The sequence below is a fragment of the Protopterus annectens genome, chromosome 9.part0, assembly GCF_019279795.1.
Source record: "Protopterus annectens isolate FY-2018-M chromosome 9.part0, PAN1.0, whole genome shotgun sequence".
Lineage (NCBI taxonomy): Eukaryota > Metazoa > Chordata > Ceratodontiformes > Protopteridae > Protopterus > Protopterus annectens.
This window is the reverse complement of record NC_056743.1, coordinates 768,059-788,179: the sequence shown is the minus strand read 5'-3', so window position 1 is coordinate 788,179 and position 20,121 is coordinate 768,059. Positions and strand designations below refer to the sequence as shown.

Below are 20,121 nucleotides of genomic sequence, written 5' to 3'. Positions count from 1 at the left end.
TCAAGTTTGAAACCATGACTAAGATACCAGTTGATGATCTGCGTAAGACCATCCTGAAGTATACTGACATAATTTGGGGATTCAATAATTGCATTTAATTTGTAGTTGTCTGCAAACTTTGTCAGCCACAAAACCTTAGTTTTGACCTGAACTTCTGAGAAGTGTATACCAAACAGTAGGCAGCCCAGCACTAACCCCTGTGGCACCCTGCTGGTACCAGGTCTGCTACTTGATGTGGAGTCACCCACTTTGATGATGTGTGTCTGGTTTGTGAACCAGTTAGCAACCCATCTTACAACGAAGGGGGTTTACATTCAGTTTGCTAAGTTTTTTGTTAATATCTGGGTGTGGGATTGTGTCAAAAGCCCTTGCCAAGTCGAGGTATGCTGTGTGCACAGATTTACCCTCATCAGTGGCCCTGGTCACATTTTCGAAAACATCCACAAAATTTAACAGGCAGGATGAGCCCTTGATGAAGCCGACTTGGGTAGGATCCAGAGTTTGGAAGTCACCTATGTCTTTATTTATGAGGTCCATAGTGATACGTCCTATGGCCTTACAGATGAGGATGGTCAGGCATATGGTCTGTAATTCCTTGGTTCTGTTACTAGGCCACCTTTGTGGAGGGGAATAACTGTTGCTGTTCTCTGTTCTGCAGGAACAAAGCCTGTGATTATACTGTGATTGAAAAGGGTAATTAGTGGTGATGCTAGTTCATGTTTTAGTCTGTTTAGAAGACAGATTGAGATGCTATCTGGTCCCATAGAGGCTGTGTTTTTGCCATGGACAAGGCTATGATGACCTGTTCTTCAGGTGTGTATGGTAAGGGGAAGGTTTGTGATAGGTTTGGAGGGGCTAAGGGGTGAAATTTTTGCCAAGCCTATCTGCTAGCACGTTTGCTATTTCTATGGGGTCAGTGTTTGTGATACCGTTGGTCACTAGATGTTCTTCGTGTTTCACTGTTGCAGTCATTACATTCAGGTAATCTGCTGGCAGGTTGCCGTCAGTCGGCCTGATTAACAAAGTCTTGGGTCCTGCGTCGGTTGCTGTCCCTTCTTTGATGACATCAGGTCATCAGGGGTATAAAACATGCAGCCGACGCCTTTACATCCGTCTTTCTTGCCGTGCGGTGCCCAAAGCAGAAGCAGTTCGCAAGTGCCGGTCGGCCGACTCCTGAAATTTTTGTTTTCAAGTTTCAGAACCGAAGTCTTAACTTAAAGCTAAGTACCCCATTGGGGAAACTTTTTCTTGCTCCTTACCGATGTCAGTAAAAGTTAATAATTGCATTACTTGTGGAAAGCAAATACCTCACAAACATTTTCATTTGTACTGTATTCCTTGCCTAGGCCCTGACCACGACGTACCTTGTTGTCGGTTTTGTGCTTTATTTAATCAGCACACTATCCATCGTCGGTACATTTTTGCCTCTAAATATTTTGTTTCTCGGTTTAATTATCCAGAAATGACATTGGTTAGCCATCCGGCTACCGGAATTCTGAAAAAACACAAAGAAAAATACAGAGACAGGCCGTCGAGGTCCAAAACTGCCGGCGACGCTTCTCCTAAGCTAGTTGCCAGTTCGCCGGTACTCAGTGAGGTGCTTTTGCAGCCCCTGATACCTGCTACTTCTGAGTCGCAGGCCTCTACTGAGATAGGAGTCTGGTATGCCATGAGATGCTTCACCTATGGAACCCGCAGATATCTCTACCATGGATGGGTCTGGAGCCATTGTGCAAGCACTGGCTTCTGAGGGTGTATTCAGGCCTACAGACTTGCATATTAAACCGACTCCACCTTCTATACTAAGGCCTAAATCTCGATCTATGTCTAAATAAACCGAAGCCCAGACCACAGGTTCAGGCCCCTATGCCTATAAAACAAATTATCAAAATGGCTGAAGATCTTACTCTAATCAGGGGTAGTCAACCCCCCCCCCTTCTAAGAGGTCTAGGGCTGAGTATGACTATGAATCGTCTGACCAGAACTCTGTTTCTTCTGATTCTTCAATGACCTGCATTTGTCGATACCTACTTATGGGGATTCTGATGCAGAAGATTCCATTCCCTCTGCATCCTCCCCTGAGGACTTTTCTTTTGGGGAAACTTTACATACCTTAAGGGAGCATTTCCACTGGGAAAGTCAGGAATTTTCTGATTCAAAAAAGAGGTTTAGGGATTTCCTCCTTCTACCTCAGCATAGGCCTTTGGCTATACCTCCTGTACTAGACATTGTTATTGATGTGTTTTCGGAATCCAATATGGCCCCTGATTCCCTGCCTGAAGCTCCTAGTAAACCTGACAGCTACTACAGGGTTCCCGAGTCCCACAGGTTCCTTTTCAAAAATCCTATTGCAGATCCAGAAACCATTTCTCAGGGGCCCAAGGGCATTAAGGCTTCTACTGCTAAAAATCCTACCCCTTCTGATAGAGACTCCAGGGCGCTGGATAGATGGGATAAAAAGGTTTATACTCTCTGTCACCGTTGCTATTCTGCCTTGCCATTAATCCATTAAGCTGTTTATGTAACAGCTTAGGTCATGGCTACAATTTGGCTCCTAGAAAACAACAAAGTCTAATGACTTCTCATCTTCTCTTTGTCGATGATTTAAAACTGTATAGCTCATCAGATAAGGAATTGAAAGCACAGCTGCAGGTTGTCAAAACTTTTTCAGATGATATTGGAATGTCATTTGGTCTTGATAAATGTGCAAAAGCAACCTTTAAAAAATGAAAACTGCAGCATCAGGAAAACATCAGTTTGGAACAAGAATGTGATGTAAAGGAACTTGAGCAAGAGGGAGTGTATACATACTTGGGAACTGATGAAGGATCAGCAATAAAACATGAACAAATGTGAATAAAACTCAGTAAGGAATACTTCAGAAAATTAAATTAATCCTGAGAACAGCATTGACATCTAGGAACAAGATTCAAGCTGTAAATCAATTTGCTCTTCCTGTCCTAATTTACAGTTTTGGAGTGATTGACTGGCCCCAAATAGTGTTGGATAGATTGGATATTAAAATAAGAAAAATGCTTCATGCTCACCAAATGATTTATAAAAATCAGTGTATATGAAGGTTATATATTCCCCGTTCCGAAGGAGGGATGGGCCTCCTTGAAACTGGATGTATAGATCTGCAATCGTGGGACTCCACACATATCTGCTGACCTCACAAGATCCAAATGTAGTGAAAGTTTTGAAACATGTGGAGAATAAATCTAAGATGACATCTCTGGTTAATCTAGCAGAAGCATATCAACGTCAAGCAGGAATGGAAATCAAACCAGAAGTGGATAAAAACCAGGCAGCAACTGAATGTGCCAAAAGCAGGAAATGTGGAAAAAATATATAGTTGCAAGCAGTAGCAGCCTTAGGTCAACTGGTTCCCTAGGCAAAACGGCTCCATGGTGCTCCCCACCACACCACCCAGTGCCCCCATCCTGGTCTACCTACACCAAATAAACACTGAAAGAGCATCCCTGCTAGAGCGGTGCCCTAGGCAGCTGCCTAGTTGGCCTATGCCTAAGGCCGGCTATGGTTGCAAGTATTAAAAACTTCTGGAAGAGCCTCATGTTAATCAGGAACAAACACAGGAATGGTTAAGGAGAGGCGAAGTCAAACCAAGAAATGAAAGGTTAATATTGGCAGCCCAAGATAGTGGGCTACTTACACGCTGGTTTACAAAGTCCATTGAACATGTGGGAGAAACAGACAAATGTAGGTTTTGAAAAACTGAATTGAAAACAGTAGCACACCTTCTTGCTGGTTGCGACACACTAATGGCAGAAAGAATGTATACTGAAAGGCATAATAATGTGGCAAGACTGTTACACTGGGGATTGTGCGAATATTGTGTTATTGAAGTGGCTAAAAAACACTGGAAACGAGCCACAAAGCATCATAGAAAATGATGGTTTATATCACATGAGATCACCCATTACCGATAGTTCAATAGATAGATGCTAGAAAACCGGATATAGCGGTCCAAGAAAAGAAGACAAAAGTAGCATTGATCATTGCAATTGCCACACCCAGTGACTACAGTGTCTTGCATCCAGAGAGAGACAAAGTCATAAAATATCAGGAGCTGCAGGCAGAAATAAGAGCCATGTGGAAGAAAGATACCCAGACAGTTCCAGTAGTAGCAGGAGCAGCAGGTGTTATAAAAAAGAATTTTCAGATATCTGGATATGTTATCAATCCATCTAACCCCGTACAAATTGCAAGAGTCGTCATTACTGGACACATTACGGGTGCTGCGAAGAGCACTGGCTGGCTGACATCAGTGATTGAAACAATACTAATTTCATGAACTTTAATCGTAGTTTGACTTAGGAATATTAGAAACCCAAAAGACTTGGAGAAATTAAAAAAGACAGTGTGAAAAATGAAAAGTCCCTGAACAGGGACATGAACCCTACACCTTCAAATTAAAAATGTGATCTTTACCGACTGAGTTGTCTAGGCATCTTTATTATTGTAGATAGGTCTTGGGTACTTTCTCATGGCCAGATTTGGTGCATGCACACAGTGTGCTCTCTTTTAACAAATCGTAGTATGGAAGGAAGTCCAGTTGGTCATTTGTACTTTCATAAAAAATAAATGCTGGCTTTTCCTTCCATTTTCTCTGATACAGCAGAAAACATCAGGTTTTCTCTGCTTGCTGTGCCTTCTAACTATTTTTTGAAACCGTTCTTGAGATACTATACAGTTAGCCAGTTTTTGTTTTATTTCAGTCTCTGATTTCTATAGTTTCATTAGCTTGTCTGAATAGCTACGTAAACCTTCTTTTATTCTTTCCGGCCTTTTGTCATTTGACTTTGTGTTACTCCAGCATCTTGCTTATTTTAATCACCTCTGAGTAAATTTATTTATTTTTTGCTCTAACTTACTGGAAGCCATTTCCTAAGCCAAAGCTGAAACTTGAACTTTTTGATGGAAAGCGTCAAGGTTCTCCACAGTCAGAACTTTCTTTTCTAGTTTTTTTAGATGATTTTTCTTAACCTTTTCCAAACATTTTTTGCCAACATCCAGGCAGTGTGGTTACCAGCCAGTAACTGGATTTTTACCTAAATTGATAACTTTTACTGGCCTTTTTAACAATTTCTCAGTTTTTAGAGTAAGAAAGCTCTAATCAAGCTGCGGCTCAACGTGTCGCCATTTTAGAAGTTGCCTAAGCTTTAACATTGTTGAGACGTAGTGACAAGTGTAGGCAGAGTTCAAGTGTAAGACCTAGATGTTTAAAGGAATGAGTATGTCTGTTGTAAGAGGAGTGATAAGGGGAAGAGTGTTTGTTTAACCTTTGCAGAGTACTGCAGAGCATCACTTTCGTCAGTTATTTCTCTGCTATCCATGGATATGGCTGCTTTAGGGTGGACGGACGTTTGTGTTTGATAGAAGTGTATTGGAGAGAATAATCAAAGAAGGCAAAATCATCAGTATGAATGTGGAAAGTTGAAGGTCCAAGGGCGCCAGTTGATGAAGATGCTGAAGAACATAGGAGCAAGCACAGAACCCTGAAGGAAATGTGTAGCTAGGCAAATCCCAAATTCTAAAAGGAAATTAATCTTTCATAAAGTAGGTGAAAAGCCATCGTTTAGTGGAGAGGGCAAAGCTGGATTGCGTGAGGGAATTGCGAAGGAAGGTATGGTTGAGAGAGTGAAATGCTTTAGTGAAATTAGTAAACCGAGCTCCAGTGAGATGGTTTTGTTGGTGTTCGCAAGTGTAGTGCCTCTCAATGTGTTAAGGGCTGTCTGTGTACTTCATTAAGCTCTGTTGATGTGTTAGGAAAGTATCCTGCATGTGTAAATAAACTCACTGAGATTATTGCTGATCGTTTCCGCCAGAAGCTTATGAGATGGTATCGGATGTTAGTGGGTTAATGGGTTTTAGGGATGAGTGTACTAATAGCCACTTTTCATACTTCATGAATGTTTGCTAATGCAGAGGTGGCTTAGATATGGGTATCTGCTGCTTCAGGTTTTATGAACTAGCGATAAATTCCACAGGAGCCAGAAGGGCCAGTGCTGGGGAAAGACTGGAATATTTTTCAGAGAGAAGATGGTGGGATATATGGTTCAAGAGTGTGAGGGTGTAAGACAATAATGGATGAGTAAGCTGGTAAAGTATTGCTGAATTCTTGGCAAGGTTATTTAGGGAAATAAATAAAGATATATTACTGATTTTAGTGTGGCCTGTGACTGACTTTTTTTGCAAAATAACTTTGAATTCTAGAAGGCAGAGGCTGAAAAGACAGATGGATTTATGCCTTCTGATGCCCTTTTGGTTCGACTCCATAGTTTGTTGTGTCTGAATTGGATACTAGTGTACTGTTATTGTTTCCAGACTTCAGTGATTGCTCCCTTTCCTTGAGCATGTAGTAGAATTCATGGGACATCTATGAGAGGTGTGAAGTTTTAAGAAGCCTATACATTTGAGGATAGTATTTTTTCCTTTTTTTACTACATCTTTTTGCCTCCTACCCTGTACCCATCTGGTCTCCCCAGCAGCAGACTGGCCCTGCTTCTCTGGCAGTGGGGACTCAGCCTCTGGATCCCCCTGAGGGGTCTTGTGTGGGGAACTGCCAGTTGTGAAAGTTTTTCTACTACATAGACCCAGACTGGCCTATAGAAGTACATCAGGATAATGAATGTTGTTGTCATTCAAAGTATCCTCAATTGGAATTTCTGCCACAGATATCAACAGTCTCTACCTTTGCCCTGATGAGGAACTGCCACTGCTGATACAGTCCATGTTGTTGCCTGTCAGCTACATCTGATCTTCAATGCACACCACTCAATAGGACGTCATAAGTGATGGATGTTCATCGTGTTTCACTGTTGCAGTCATTACTCTTGGGTTATCCTGCTGGCAGGCTACCCTCAGTCGGCCAGAATTCCAAAGTCTAGGTCTGGCGTCGGTTGCCGTCGCCTCTTCCCTAACGTCAGTGTGCCAGGGGTATAAAAGATGCAGCCAACGCCATTTTCTCCAGTCTTTCTTGCCGCACGGTGCCTGAAGCAAAAGCAGTTCGCAAGTGCCGGTCGGCCGACTCCTGAGATTTTCAAATCCGAATTTCAGAACCGAAGTCTTCTTTAAAGCTAAGTACCCCATTGGGGAAACTTTTTTTCTTGCTCCAAACCGATGTCAGAAAAAGTTAACAATTGTATTTCTTGTGGGAAGCAAGTACCCCATAAGGATTTTCACTCTTACTGTATTCCTTGCCTAGGCCCTGATCACAATGTTGCTAGCTGTCTGTTTTGTGCTAGATTTAACCAATGCACTATTAAGCGTCTGTTCGATTTTGCATTTCATTACTTTGGCTGAAGATTTAATTATATAATGCCGTCAGAACAGCCGACGATCGGAGTTTACAAAAAATGCAAGGACAAGGAAAAGGATAGGCATCCGAGGCATCTAGGAGCCATAGTTAAGTCCCCAAATGATGTGAACATCCTACAGAAGGGCCTCTCTGAGACAGATGCCTGCTGTCAGAGCCATGGCCTCAAGCTCAATGCCAAAAAGTGCAGTGTCATCCCCTTTGGTAAAAACCTCTGTACCCATGAACTACCACATAGGCAGCAATCTACTTAACACCGAATGCGTGATAAGAGACCTTGGGACCCAGGTGGATAGTCTCTCCTTTGATAGTCCCATCGCCACAGTAGTCAGGAAGTCCTTCTACGTGACACACCTCATAAAAGGGTTCTCATCCAGGAAAAAAGAGGTCATCGTTCCCCTCTACTCGACACTCATTAGACCCACTGTAGAGTACAACGCCCCTTTTGGAATGTACCTCACAAGACATCTGTAGCAGCTGGAAAGGCCACAGAACTACCTCACAAAGAGGATTACTGGACTCAAACAAATGCCCTACACTGACCGCCTCAAAAACCTCCAGCTTTACTCTGTAGCATGTCGCCTACTCAGAGGTGATCTCTGCCTAACATATAAAGCTATGTCAAACCCAGAGCTGTTGGACATGCTACACCTAAAGAAATCCCAATCCCTTCGAGCTACATGCTCTAGGGACCTAAACCTTGCCACCACAATAAACAGGACATGATGGAGGGATAGATTCCTATCCCAGAGACTTCCCATACTCTGGAACAGGCTACCCATCTATGTCAAGCAAAGTTCTTCATTAGCACTCTTCAAGAAAAATCTTGATGAGTGGATGGGAAATAGGAAATACATCCCGGGGATCACTTCTGTGTCTCTGCTCGACAGTGGCACAGGAAAATAACTTTCTTGGGTGGCATAAACCAGGGAACCTTGTTGGCTAGGCTTACATAGGCCCTTGGGCCGATAGCCTAGTACCTACCTATGAACCTATCCGAGGTCCAAAACTGACGACGAGGCTTCTGCCAGGCCAGTCGCCGGTTTGCCGGTTCTCAGTGAGGTGATTTCGCAGCCCCTGGCGTCCGCTACCTCAGAGCCACAGGCCGCTTCCGACTCCCACGTGGAGCCGACTGGGCCTCTGGATACTCACAGTATTGGACACTCAGAAATCATTCCCTCAGATGGTTCCGGAGCCGCTGAGCAGGCATCGGCTTCTGAGGGTGCCTTCAGACCTACACAACTATATATTAAGCCATCTTCAGCTTCAAAGACTAAAGCAACTGTAAAGACAAAGAAACAAGTACAGCATTCTCCTACTCAGACTTCAATGCCTAAAAATCAAATGCTAAAAATGGCCGAAGACCTAATTACTTTGATCAGGGGCTCCCATCCCCCTCCTGATAAGAGGCCTAGGCAAGAGACAGAGTATGATTCTTCTGATCAGGTTTCTATTTCCTCTGATTCCTCTTCTGAACAGGATTACTCCATGCTTCCCTATGAGGATTCTGATGCTGAAGAATCCATTCCTTCAGCCTCTACTCCTGAGGATTATTCTTTTGGGGAAACCCTGCATACCATGAAGGAGCATTTCCACTGGGAGAGCCAAGATTATTCTGAATCTAAGAAAAGGCTCAGAGACTTCCTGCTTCTTCCTCAGCACAGACCCCTTGCTATTCCACCTGTTCTAGACATTGTAGATGATGTATTTTCAGAGTCTGGTCTGTCCCCTGACTCTTTACCCCCTGCACCTGCTAAGCCAGACAGATACTACAGGGTCCCGGATTCTCATAAATTCCTGTATAAAAACCCCGCTGCTGACCCAGAAACTGTATCCCAGGATCCCAAAGGGGTTAAAGCTTCCACTGCAAAAAAACTCTATCCCCTCTGATAGGGATTCTAGGGCTCTAGACAGATGGGGGAAAAAAGTGTACACTTCTGCTACCTTGGCTGTAAGGGCTTTAAATTGCCAGTTTCATATGCTTAAATATCAGCAATATTTAATGTCACTGCTTAAACAGAAATTGTTGACAAATACTGAATATTCAGAGAACAAGGAATTGCAGGATTTATTGCATGCAGCTGAACAAGTGGGAAAACATACTTTGCAATGTGGCTATGATTCACTGGAGGCCTCTTGCAGGGCTGCTGTTACAGGTTCAGTTATTAGAAGGCATGCTTGGTTAAAAGAAGAGAATCTGCCTGATCATGTTAAAGCAAAATTATTAGATGCACCATTACAGCATGATACTTTGTTTGGTACTAAAGCAGAAGAGGTGTTGAAAAAAATGGAGGATAAAGCAAAATCCATGCAGACAGTCAAGGATTTTTTTACAGGTACAGCCACCCAGGTGTAGCAGGAACTGGCCTTCTAAAAACTGGTCCTTTCCAGTGTCAGACAGACCACAAAGAGGCAGATACAGGCGTCCCAGAGGCAGATCTCAGCCCCAATGCTCTTACAGGCCTAAACAGTGGGGTGCTCCTACCTCCAAAAGTGGAGAAGACAAATCACAACCTTACAGGAAACGGTCCCAATGACATTCCTCTGCCAGATCCAAGCACTTTTCTTTTGGCAGCCCCCTTAGGGAGAAAACTAGCACTTTTTTCATCAAATTGGCAAATGGATACCCAAGACAAATGGGTCCTGAATATAGAGTCCCAAGGCTACAGATTCCATTTTCACACCCTACCAAAGTCAAAAGGTATGCCACACCTACCACACAATCAGTGGGAAGAGGCACAAAAACAAATTACAGCCCTCACGGGCATGAGGGCCATTCAGCAAGTACCACAACAAGAGCAGGGGCAAGGATTTCACTCCAGACTTTCCTAGTACCCAGAAAGGACAAAACCTAGAGACCAATACTGGACCTGTCTATACGCAATACGTTTCTGGAAGTTCCAAAATTGAAGATGTTGATTCTACAGCAGCTACTGCCCATGCTGGGCAAGAAGGCTTTGCTCGTAACTTTGGACCTAAAAAGAGGCATACCTGCATGTCCCAATCAGACAATCTTGAAGAAGATACCATAGATTCATAGCTGGCTCAATGCTTTACCAATTCTCTGCACTGCCCTTTGGCTTATCTACTGTGTTCAGGGTCTTCACAAAATGCCTGGCACCAGTAATTGTGTTTTGCAGACAAAGAGGAATTCAAATATACCCCTACTTGGACAATTGCCTAATTCAAGCAGAGAACAAAGACATCCTTCTAAAGCATCTGGCGTTTGTAAAAAGATTACTTATTGGCCTAGGGTACACAGTAAACGAAAAGAAATCAAAACTAGTGCTCTCTCAAGAGATAATATTCCTGGGTGCAAGCTTAAATACAACTGCCCAGATGGCTTATCTCACGCCAGACAAACAAAAGCAATTGACTACTTACTTCAAGAAATTGGCAACAAAAACCTACTTATCTGCAAGGAAAATCCTGCAGGCCTTGGGTTTCATTGCATTCTACTAATTCCATATGCCAGACTGCATATGAGGAAACTGCAATGGTATCAAAAAGTGTTTGGACTCACCATTGCCACAGCCTGGAGACAGTAATTGCAGTCATTCCCTGCCTGCAACAGGAGTTTCGATGGTGGGCAGATGCCTGTCACCACAACAAGGGTCTGCCATTCAGTTTACCCACAGCCAGACAGACACTGACAACGGATGCATCAGATTATGCCTGGGGGGCCCATATGGCGGGAAAATGTATTCAGGGCACATGGCCTTCAAACCAGATGCATCTTCACATCAATCAAAAAGAGATGCTAGCTGTTCAAAATGCCCTGACAGCTTTCAAGGACCTGCTTCATCCAGGACAGATACTGATAAAGACAGATAACACTACAGTCATGTGGTACATAAACAAGCAGGGAGGTACACATTCCTACCCCCTCTGCAGACAAGCAATGACCTTATGGGGCACAGCATTGGCTTTTCAAGTTTACCTGCTATCACAATTCCTGCCAGGAAAAACAAATACTCTGGCAGACGAACTAAGCAGAAACCTCATGGATCCCCAGGAATGGAAACTGGATCCACAAGTCTTCAGCATGATAAAAAGGAAATGGGGATGCCCAGACATAGATCTATTTGCCTCCCCTCACAACAGCCAATTGCAGAGATTTTGCACAAGGATTTATCACAAGCAAGCATGGAAAGAGTGGTCGCTCTGTCCTTCAGCTGGAAAAATCTAACAGTATATGCCTTTCCTCCACTGCCTCTCCTCCCCAAGGTACTCCTAAAGGTCAGACAAGAGAAGCCAAAAATGATACTGATTGCACCAGACTGGCCACGCCAGCACTGGTACCCAATCCTAAAGAGCTTGTCTCAAGGTCCAGCATGGATATTGCCTCAAACTTCTCACTTGCTGACTCAACAAAACAATCAGATCCTGCACAGCCAACTCAGGACCTTAAATCTTTCAGCATGGCGGATAATGTAGCCATTCAGAACACTCCTCTTTCAAAAGCTGTTATGGATGTTATCTTGGAGGCCAGGAGGCCCAGTACCAGAAAATCTTATGCAGAAAAATGGAAGAGATTCTGTGCTTGGAACCAGAAACAAGGCATTGACACGTGTGTACCAAATATCCCTCAGATTTTACAATGCCTAACTGAGATGCTGAACAATGGCCTTTCTTTCTCATCAATGAAGATTCATGCCTCTGCCATTTCAGCCCATTACAATTCAGAACCACCTATCTTTTCTCATCCTTTAATAAGGCAGTACCTCAGAGGGGCCAAAAACATTAGGCCTCCAAGGCGAGCACCAATTCCGGCCTGGGACCTCGGTTATGTTTTGGAAAAACTCACACTGCCTCCTTTCGAGCCAGCATCAACAGCAGATATAAAATTCTTATCCTGGAAAACAGCTCTGCTCCTAGCAATAACCTCTGCAAAGCGAGTCTCTGAGTTACAAGCACTCATGGCTGTGGAACCTTTTATCATTTTTCATCCAGACAGGGTTTCTCTGAGGACAAACCGTACATTTATGCCTAAGGTGGTGTCCAGTGTGGCCCTCAACCAAACCATTCACTTGCATACCTTTTATCCAAATCCACAGAACAAGGGTGAGAAAATTCTGCATTCTTTGGACATACACAGGCAGTTACGCTTCTACTTGGACAGAACTAAAGCTTTCAGAAAGACTGAGCAACTTTTAGTGTCATATGCTGCAGGATCACAAGGAAAGGCTATCTCAGAACAGACTATTTCTAAATGGATAGGCCATTGCATGCGTTTCTGCTATTTTCAACATGGCAAATCAGTGCCTAAGGGCATTAGGCCTAATTCTACCAGAGCAGCAGCCACTTCAGCAGCCTTCCTCAGAGGAGTACCAACCAAAGATATCTTAGAGTCTGCAACTTGGAGTTCAGTGCACACTTTCACAAAGCACTACCACTTACCTCTTTACTCTAAGTCCAGAGCAGGCTTTGCCACTGCAATTCTGCAGGGCCTCATAGCCTCTCCTAATCCTATTTAGCCCAGCCACCCATCCTCAGCTTTGGGATTCAACCCAAGAGTAATGACTGCAACAGTGAAACACGATGAACATAGTACAGTTGTGTACCTACCATAAATGTAGATGTTCGAGTGTATTCACTGTTGCAGTCCAGGTTACCCACCCACCATCCCCCTTTCTTTGCTGGGACTTAACTGCACTTCTCTATCCTATGCAACCTATTTGGTGTATTTGCTTGTAGATGAAGGAAATGTTATTTTTGTGCATGCATTTTTATTGGCATATTTTTCAGCCTACCAATTTTGGGGCACCTGACATCTGGGGCAAGAAAAACTGAAGAAAATGGCGTTGGCTGCATCTTTTATCCCCCTGGCGCACTGACGTCAGGGAAGAGGTGACAGCAACCGATGCCGGACCTAGACTTTGGAATTCTGGCCGACTGCGGGTAGCCTGCCAGCAGGATAACCCAAGAGTACTAACTGCAACAGTGAATACACTCGAACATCTACATTTATGTTAGGTACACAACTGTACTTTCACTCCCCTGGATGTCACCTGTTGGGAAGACTTGAAGAATCTATTGCCTTAAATTAGTTTAAGGAACAGCCGCTGCTGATTATCCATGCATTAGTTTTGTCCTGTCTGTGGCAGAAATCCTGACTGCAAGGCAAGAATTTTTGATATTTCTTAAATGTCAAAAGACACTCTGCCAAGAACCAGTTATTCCAACGCTCAAGTTAACCAGAATTAATGTTGCTTATTCTGCTACTGCTAATAAAAGTAGGGAATGTGTCTACAGACTTTATTTTCATAATGCATTGGAACGTCATATCGACCAGCACTGTTTTATAGTTGTTGCTGATTAAAGGCAAATAAGTTGTAGCAGAATAGTTGGTACAAGTTAAAATTTGTGTAAACATTCACTCTTTTAATCAGCTATGTAGTGACAGAGTAAAATAATTTACCAAGCGATCATTTGATTTATAATGCAGAGGAATAAAGGCAAATTACACACAAGTGTAATACAGGAGTCTTAAACTTGGTACAAAAATGGGTAATGCTCTCAATGGAAGATGAGCAAAGGTCCTAATAGTAGTAAAGTTTTTTCCTAGCTTTAGATTGCATAATTGTGATGAAGAAAATAATTGCATTGTTTTATAAGCGTTATGTAGAATGCTGTCTCTTCTGTCTGCTTCATGGTGTACACATTTTTTTAAGAAAGTCCACAGTAGTCCGTATTCCAGACTTTTTGAACATCTGTGACATCTTCATTTTTGTCTCAGTAAGGAAGGAATTCTAGAAAGAAACTAGGCGAGTCATTTTGAATTTGATTTTACTTTGTCTCCACAAATTAAAAATGGAAGTAAACATATTTGTTCTTTTTCTAGTCAGAAGGCCGACCATCATTTTCATCATATGTAGGACTTTTGCTATGTATTTGATTCTAAATGAGTGTTTAGATGGCATTTCTTTGCAAAAAAAAGGCAAAATTGCAAAATGTATTTGCTTTCTGTCTCCAGCTGGTTTAGGAGTTTACATTCTGTAAAGATGGTGTATGAATTTAAGATGTCATGGAAATGTAAAACGTTTCTGCCTCTTGGCCTTCACTCCTCTCAGGGAAGCCTGCTGACGTTCTTTTCCCTTTTTTCCTGCATCAAAGACCTCTGATTTCCCCTCCATTGTGTGCAGTTGTTACCTGTTTTTCATGTCAAACTTGAAATGTTAAAAGCAGGTGCAGAAAGCAGTATGTTGGTTTAGTCGTTCTCTGTCTAATGTTGCTAGTTCCCTTGAAATCAGAAAAAATCATTTTTCTTAATTTGTTTTCATGAGTTACATTGAACAGACTGATAGGAGGTAGAATCCATGATTTTTTAGAAGAACAGGAATAAAAGATTTCCTCCGAAACCACCTTCTCAGTCCTGTGCATTTGCTTGTTTCTCAGTTGGAGGATTTTTGGTTCAATAAGTATGATTTCTTTCATGTTTATTATTTAGTCATGTTCTTGTTGATATGTCTTTTACTGATGTTTTTTTATTTAGCTTTGAAATACAGTAAAATCCACATTTCTTTAATGTTTTAGGCACAGACTGTGAAAAAAGCTATGCAGCTGGCTGTTGCATCAGAATTCCCATGTTTCAGCATTTGCCTTCTTTTTCTGTTTGCTTTCTTATTTTAGTAGTCACTGCATGTTTACTAAGTAAAATGTCAACATATTTACCTCATCTGCGTATCTTTTGGCATATGCTTTCTTCTTTTCATATGATGAGTAATTTTTTAAACTTATTTTGCATCTTGTAGACTTTAGCGTACGGTGACATGAACCATGAATGGATAGGAAATGAATGGCTACCTAGTTTGGGATTGCCACAGTATCGTAGTTACTTCATGGAATGCCTTGTTGATGCTCGAATGCTGGACCATTTGACCAAAAAGGATCTTCGAGGCCAACTTAAAATGGTGGATAGCTTTCACAGGTAATAACAGCTGTAGTGTGAAAATATAAAAATTGTTATGCATCACAGCTCCAGTGGTGTGACAGAAATGTAAAATTTTATATGTATCGCAGCAGTAGTGATGTGACAGCGTAAAATGTTGCATCTATCACAGCTCCAGTGATGACAGTAATGTAAAATGTTATATCTATCACAGCTCCAGTGATAACAGTAATGTAAAATGTTATATGTATCACAGAAATGCCTGCTAGCGCTGAGACTTCTTGCACCATTTCTATATCACAGCTCCAGTGATGTGACAGTAATGTAAAATGTTATAGGTATCACAGTGGTAGTGATGTGCCAATAACGTAAAATGTTATATGTATCGCAGCAGTAGTGATGTGACAATGTAAACTGTTATATGTATCGCGGCAGTAGTGATGTGACAGTAACATAAAATGTTATATGTATCACAGCAGTAGTGATGTGGCAGTAATGTAAAATGTTATATGTATCACAGCTCCAGTGATGTGACAATAACATAAAATGTTCTATGTATCACAGTGGTAGTGATGTGACAGTAACGTAAAATGTTATATGTATCACAGCTCCAGTGATGTGACAATAACATAAAATGTTATATGTATCACAGCAGTAGTGATGTGACAGTAATGTAAAATGTTATATGTATCACAGCTCCAGTGATGTGACAATAACATAAAATGTTATATTTATTGCAGCAGTAGTGATGTAACAATAACGTAAAATGTTATCTGTATCACAGCTCCAGTGATGTGACAGAAATGTAAAATATATGTATCAAAGAAATGCCTGCTAGCGCTGAGACTTCTTGCACCATTTCTAGTTTGCCATTAATGACTTATTACAGCTGATTTTTTCCACTCTTGGGAAATAGGAGATTGGCGTGAGGTAGTACACTTGCATTTAGATTTAGAATCATTAAATGCGATAAAGAGGAGGCTTGCCTGGCTTCACCGATGTTCTTCTTTAAACGAGAAACATTTGTGTTTAACTTTTGTTGTGGTTGTTCTTATTAATCTTAGTCAATTAGCTTTGAATTAGTTGATTGGAATCTTTTTTGTACATTTACAGCCCCCCTATTGTAATTTTGCTGTTAGTAATTGAGAGTCCTGGGAATTGCAAAAAAGTTACACAGGAAAATACTGGAGAGCAGTGAATGCTGAAAAATCACTGTTGTCCTTTAAGTCTGGTTTTAGGAAGAGGAAACCCCTCTCTGCACCCCCGCACCCCTTGTTATGTTTGTGTGTTATGTGTCTGTATGTATATAGAAGCAGTAAATACTGTTGACACTATAGTTGCTGACAATATTTGGTCTACTAAGCAGATGATTGACAGGTGTACGAGATGATACAATTCTTGGGGTTGAGGACTATGCCATCTTCCTGATGCAGTCCTGGAATTGGTATATATAATTATCAGTGTGGGGGGGGGGTATGGGGCAGTGCAGGAGGGCTTTACCCTACAAAAAATATCTTTTTTGTTTTTGAAGTTTAATTTTGCATGTACCATGGATAACACTTGGCACATGAGCTTGTTGCACGTCTTCGTTTGTGGTGTTCACAGCACATGAGCTTATTGCACGTCTTCGTTTGTGGTGTTCACAGCACATGAGCTTATTGCATGTCTTCGTTTGTGGTGTTCACAGCACATGAGCTTATTGCATGTCTTCGTTTGTGGTGGTCACAGAACATGAGCTTATTGCATGTCTTCGTTTGTGGTGGTCACAGCACATGAGCTTGTTGCACGTCTTCGTTTGTGGTGTTCACAGCACATGAGCTTATTGCATGTCTTCGTTTGTGGTGTTCACAGCACATGAGCTTATTGCATGTCTTTGTTTGTGGTGGTCACATTTTGTGGTCGACATTTGGTTGTTTTGGTGTGTACGTGTATATTTATTTATTTATGTAAAAACTCACATCATCATACTCCATAGAAATGGACGTCTACGTTTTGTTCTTTCAGTCCCACTGTTCCAGGACTGCAACTAATGAGTCAAGTCTAGGAAATAAAAACAGCTACCTAGATTTGCTGTTTGCTGTACAGATGCTTACAGCTGTTTAATAGCTTTATGATTTTCATTATGTTGATTGAAAGTTTTATGCTATGAATTCTGCTCACACTTTACCACAGTCCAGTGCCTGCTGTATTGCCATCTCTACACCTATCATTTGGGCAGTCTCCAGGGTCCCTGTGTCTATTCATGAATAAGACCCCAAAGTCTTAAATTCTTTCACCTGGAATACCTGCTTTCTCCATCGGCTGGAGAGGGCAGCCCATGTGTTTCCATTAAAGAACCATGTCTTCGAATTTATTGCGGTCAACTTTCATCCTGTTCTTTTCACACCCAGTAGCAAGTTGGTCCATTACATACACTAGAGATGATAGTCACCAGGGAGCTTTTAGGACGATAAAAATGCCATCCTGACATTCCCAGACTAGACAGTGTCCAGACCTTGTTTGAGTGTTGATATTGTCTGTGAACATCACATACAGTAAGGAAGAAGAGACGCATCCATGGAGTTCTTGTCCGTGAACATTACATACAGTAAGGAAGAAGAGACGCATCCATGGAGTTCTTGTCCGTGAACATTACATACAGTAAGGAAGAAGAGACGCATCCATGGAGTTCTTGTCCGTGAACATTACATACAGTAAGGAAGAAGAGACGCATCCATGGAGTTCTTGTCCGTGAACATTACATACAGTAAGGAAGAAGAGACGCATCCATGGAGTTCTTGTCCGTGAACATTACATACAGTAAGGAAGAAGAGACGCATCCATGGAGTTCTTGTCCGTGAACATTACATACAGTAAGGAAGAAGAGACGCATCCATGGAGTTCTTGTCCGTGAACATTACATACAGTAAGGAAGAAGAGACGCATCCATGGAGTTCTTGTCCGTGAACATCACATACAGTAAGGAAGAAGAGACGCATCCATGGAGTTCTTGTCCGTGAACATCACATACAGTAAGGAAGAAGAGACGCATCCATGGAGTTCTTGTCCGTGAACATCACATACAGTAAGGAAGAAGAGACGCATCCATGGAGTTCTTCATCCACCTTTAATAGATTTGACTATTCTACAGGTACAACTCGCACTCCTCAAATACAGGAACTTGGTGGTGTGCAATAATGGCCTTGAGGCCCTGTACTGTAAGATTTCCCAGACGACATTCCTACATACGTGGTCATATAGCTTTTCTGAGTTGACTAAACACACAACTATTCATATAATTACCACCCCCAACCACCATACCTCAACACACCCTCTTTTACCTCACCTCCTAACCATTCTTGTGGCAACCCTACCTATTTGATAACTTTCCTAACCTGCTTATAATACTCTACCACCCATTTCTTTCCCACTTCTCAAGCAAATATAATGTCTACACCAAGTATCCCATACCAATTACAAATCTTACTCGTCCTCTCACTCTTACCCTTACTAAATACTGCCTATCTCAACCTCCTATGAACAACCACTAGACTCTAAACTTCTCTTCCCCTCTAAACACACTTCTACACCACCATTAACTATCTATCCAACATTTCTTAACCTCATATCCAAACCCAGTTACCTACTTGCCAAATATCATAGACTAACTCATATTAAGTATTCCAACCAAAATGCTAGGAAAGTAATTGGCTTTTATTATAAACCTCTCAACCCTAAACACATAATACTCTTACAGTTAATACTAGATGGGGACATTCACCCTAACCCAGGCCCAAGCTATGCCCTTAACACTCCAGGCTGCAACCCAAATAAAACCCAAATAAAACTAATACCCCAACCACTAAACTATCTAAACCATCTAACTCACTATCTATAGCTCACCTCAATGTACGCAGCATTGGCAATAAAATTGCTCAACTTCATGCCCTTCTAGATGTCCACCTATTTGACATCCTATGCTTATCTGAAACTTGGCTTAAACCTACTGTTAAGGACAATGAAGTCACCCCACCAGGTTACAGTATCATTAGACTAGATCAAACAACCAAAAAGGGAGGAGGGGTAGCAATCCTCTATAAAGCAGAGCTACAGGTTACTACTTTAAACCTTAACCCACCATCAAACAATACTGCTGAAATTCTTATCACTAAACTTCAAATCAACACGCATAAGGCCATAAACATTATCTGTATATCCCTTCCCCCAGGCAGTAGCACCAGTACACTTGAAAATATCCTTGACTGGCTTTCCACCAACCTCCCACAAGAAACCATAGTCCTAGGAGACTTCAATGTAGACTGGATGACCTGTAGTAATATATACCCAACCACCCATATTAACCTTTATGGCTTTGCACAAACTATTAACTCCCCTACCAGAACTAATAGAACCAACAACAAAGAAAGTACCGTGGACTGGATACTTACTAATAGTCCTGATCAAACGTATAAAGCAGGTACCCTCCCAGATGATCTCAGTGACCATTCACTAACCTATATTATCAGACATAAGACCAACCTAACTTTCCCTTTCTCCTATAGAACAATACGCACGAAAAAGCACTTTAACCCAGAACTTTTCCAAACTGAACTTAAACAATGTAATTGGTCACCATTAAAATCTCTTCCACTTAATGAAGCCATAGAATACTTCAGTACAATATTCCTAGCAATCCTAAATCAACACGTCCCATCACGTTCAGTTAGAAATAAAACTAAACTGGCACCTTGGCTCACCAGTAATACTAGGTAAAAAATCCGTCTTAGAAATAAATCCTGGGCAAAATGGCGCGCTACTAAAATTCCTTCAGATCACCAAACCTTTAAACAACACAGAAATAACACAAAAAAGCCATCCTATTAGACAAAAAGAACTTTTACCTTCAAACACA

The 20,121-nt window shown here is 41.8% G+C and overlaps 1 protein-coding gene across 1 annotated transcript in view; it reads left to right on the top strand.

Moving 5' to 3' along the window:
• The window catches only part of PPFIA1 (PTPRF interacting protein alpha 1), a 2,891,353-nt gene that overhangs the window by 2,347,742 nt on the left and 523,490 nt on the right, over window positions 1–20,121 (top strand). The window contains exon 26 of the mRNA XM_044082514.1: window positions 15,094–15,269. Within this exon, the coding sequence (XP_043938449.1) occupies window positions 15,094–15,269 (176 nt within the window). The remainder of the gene's footprint in view (window positions 1–15,093; window positions 15,270–20,121) is intronic.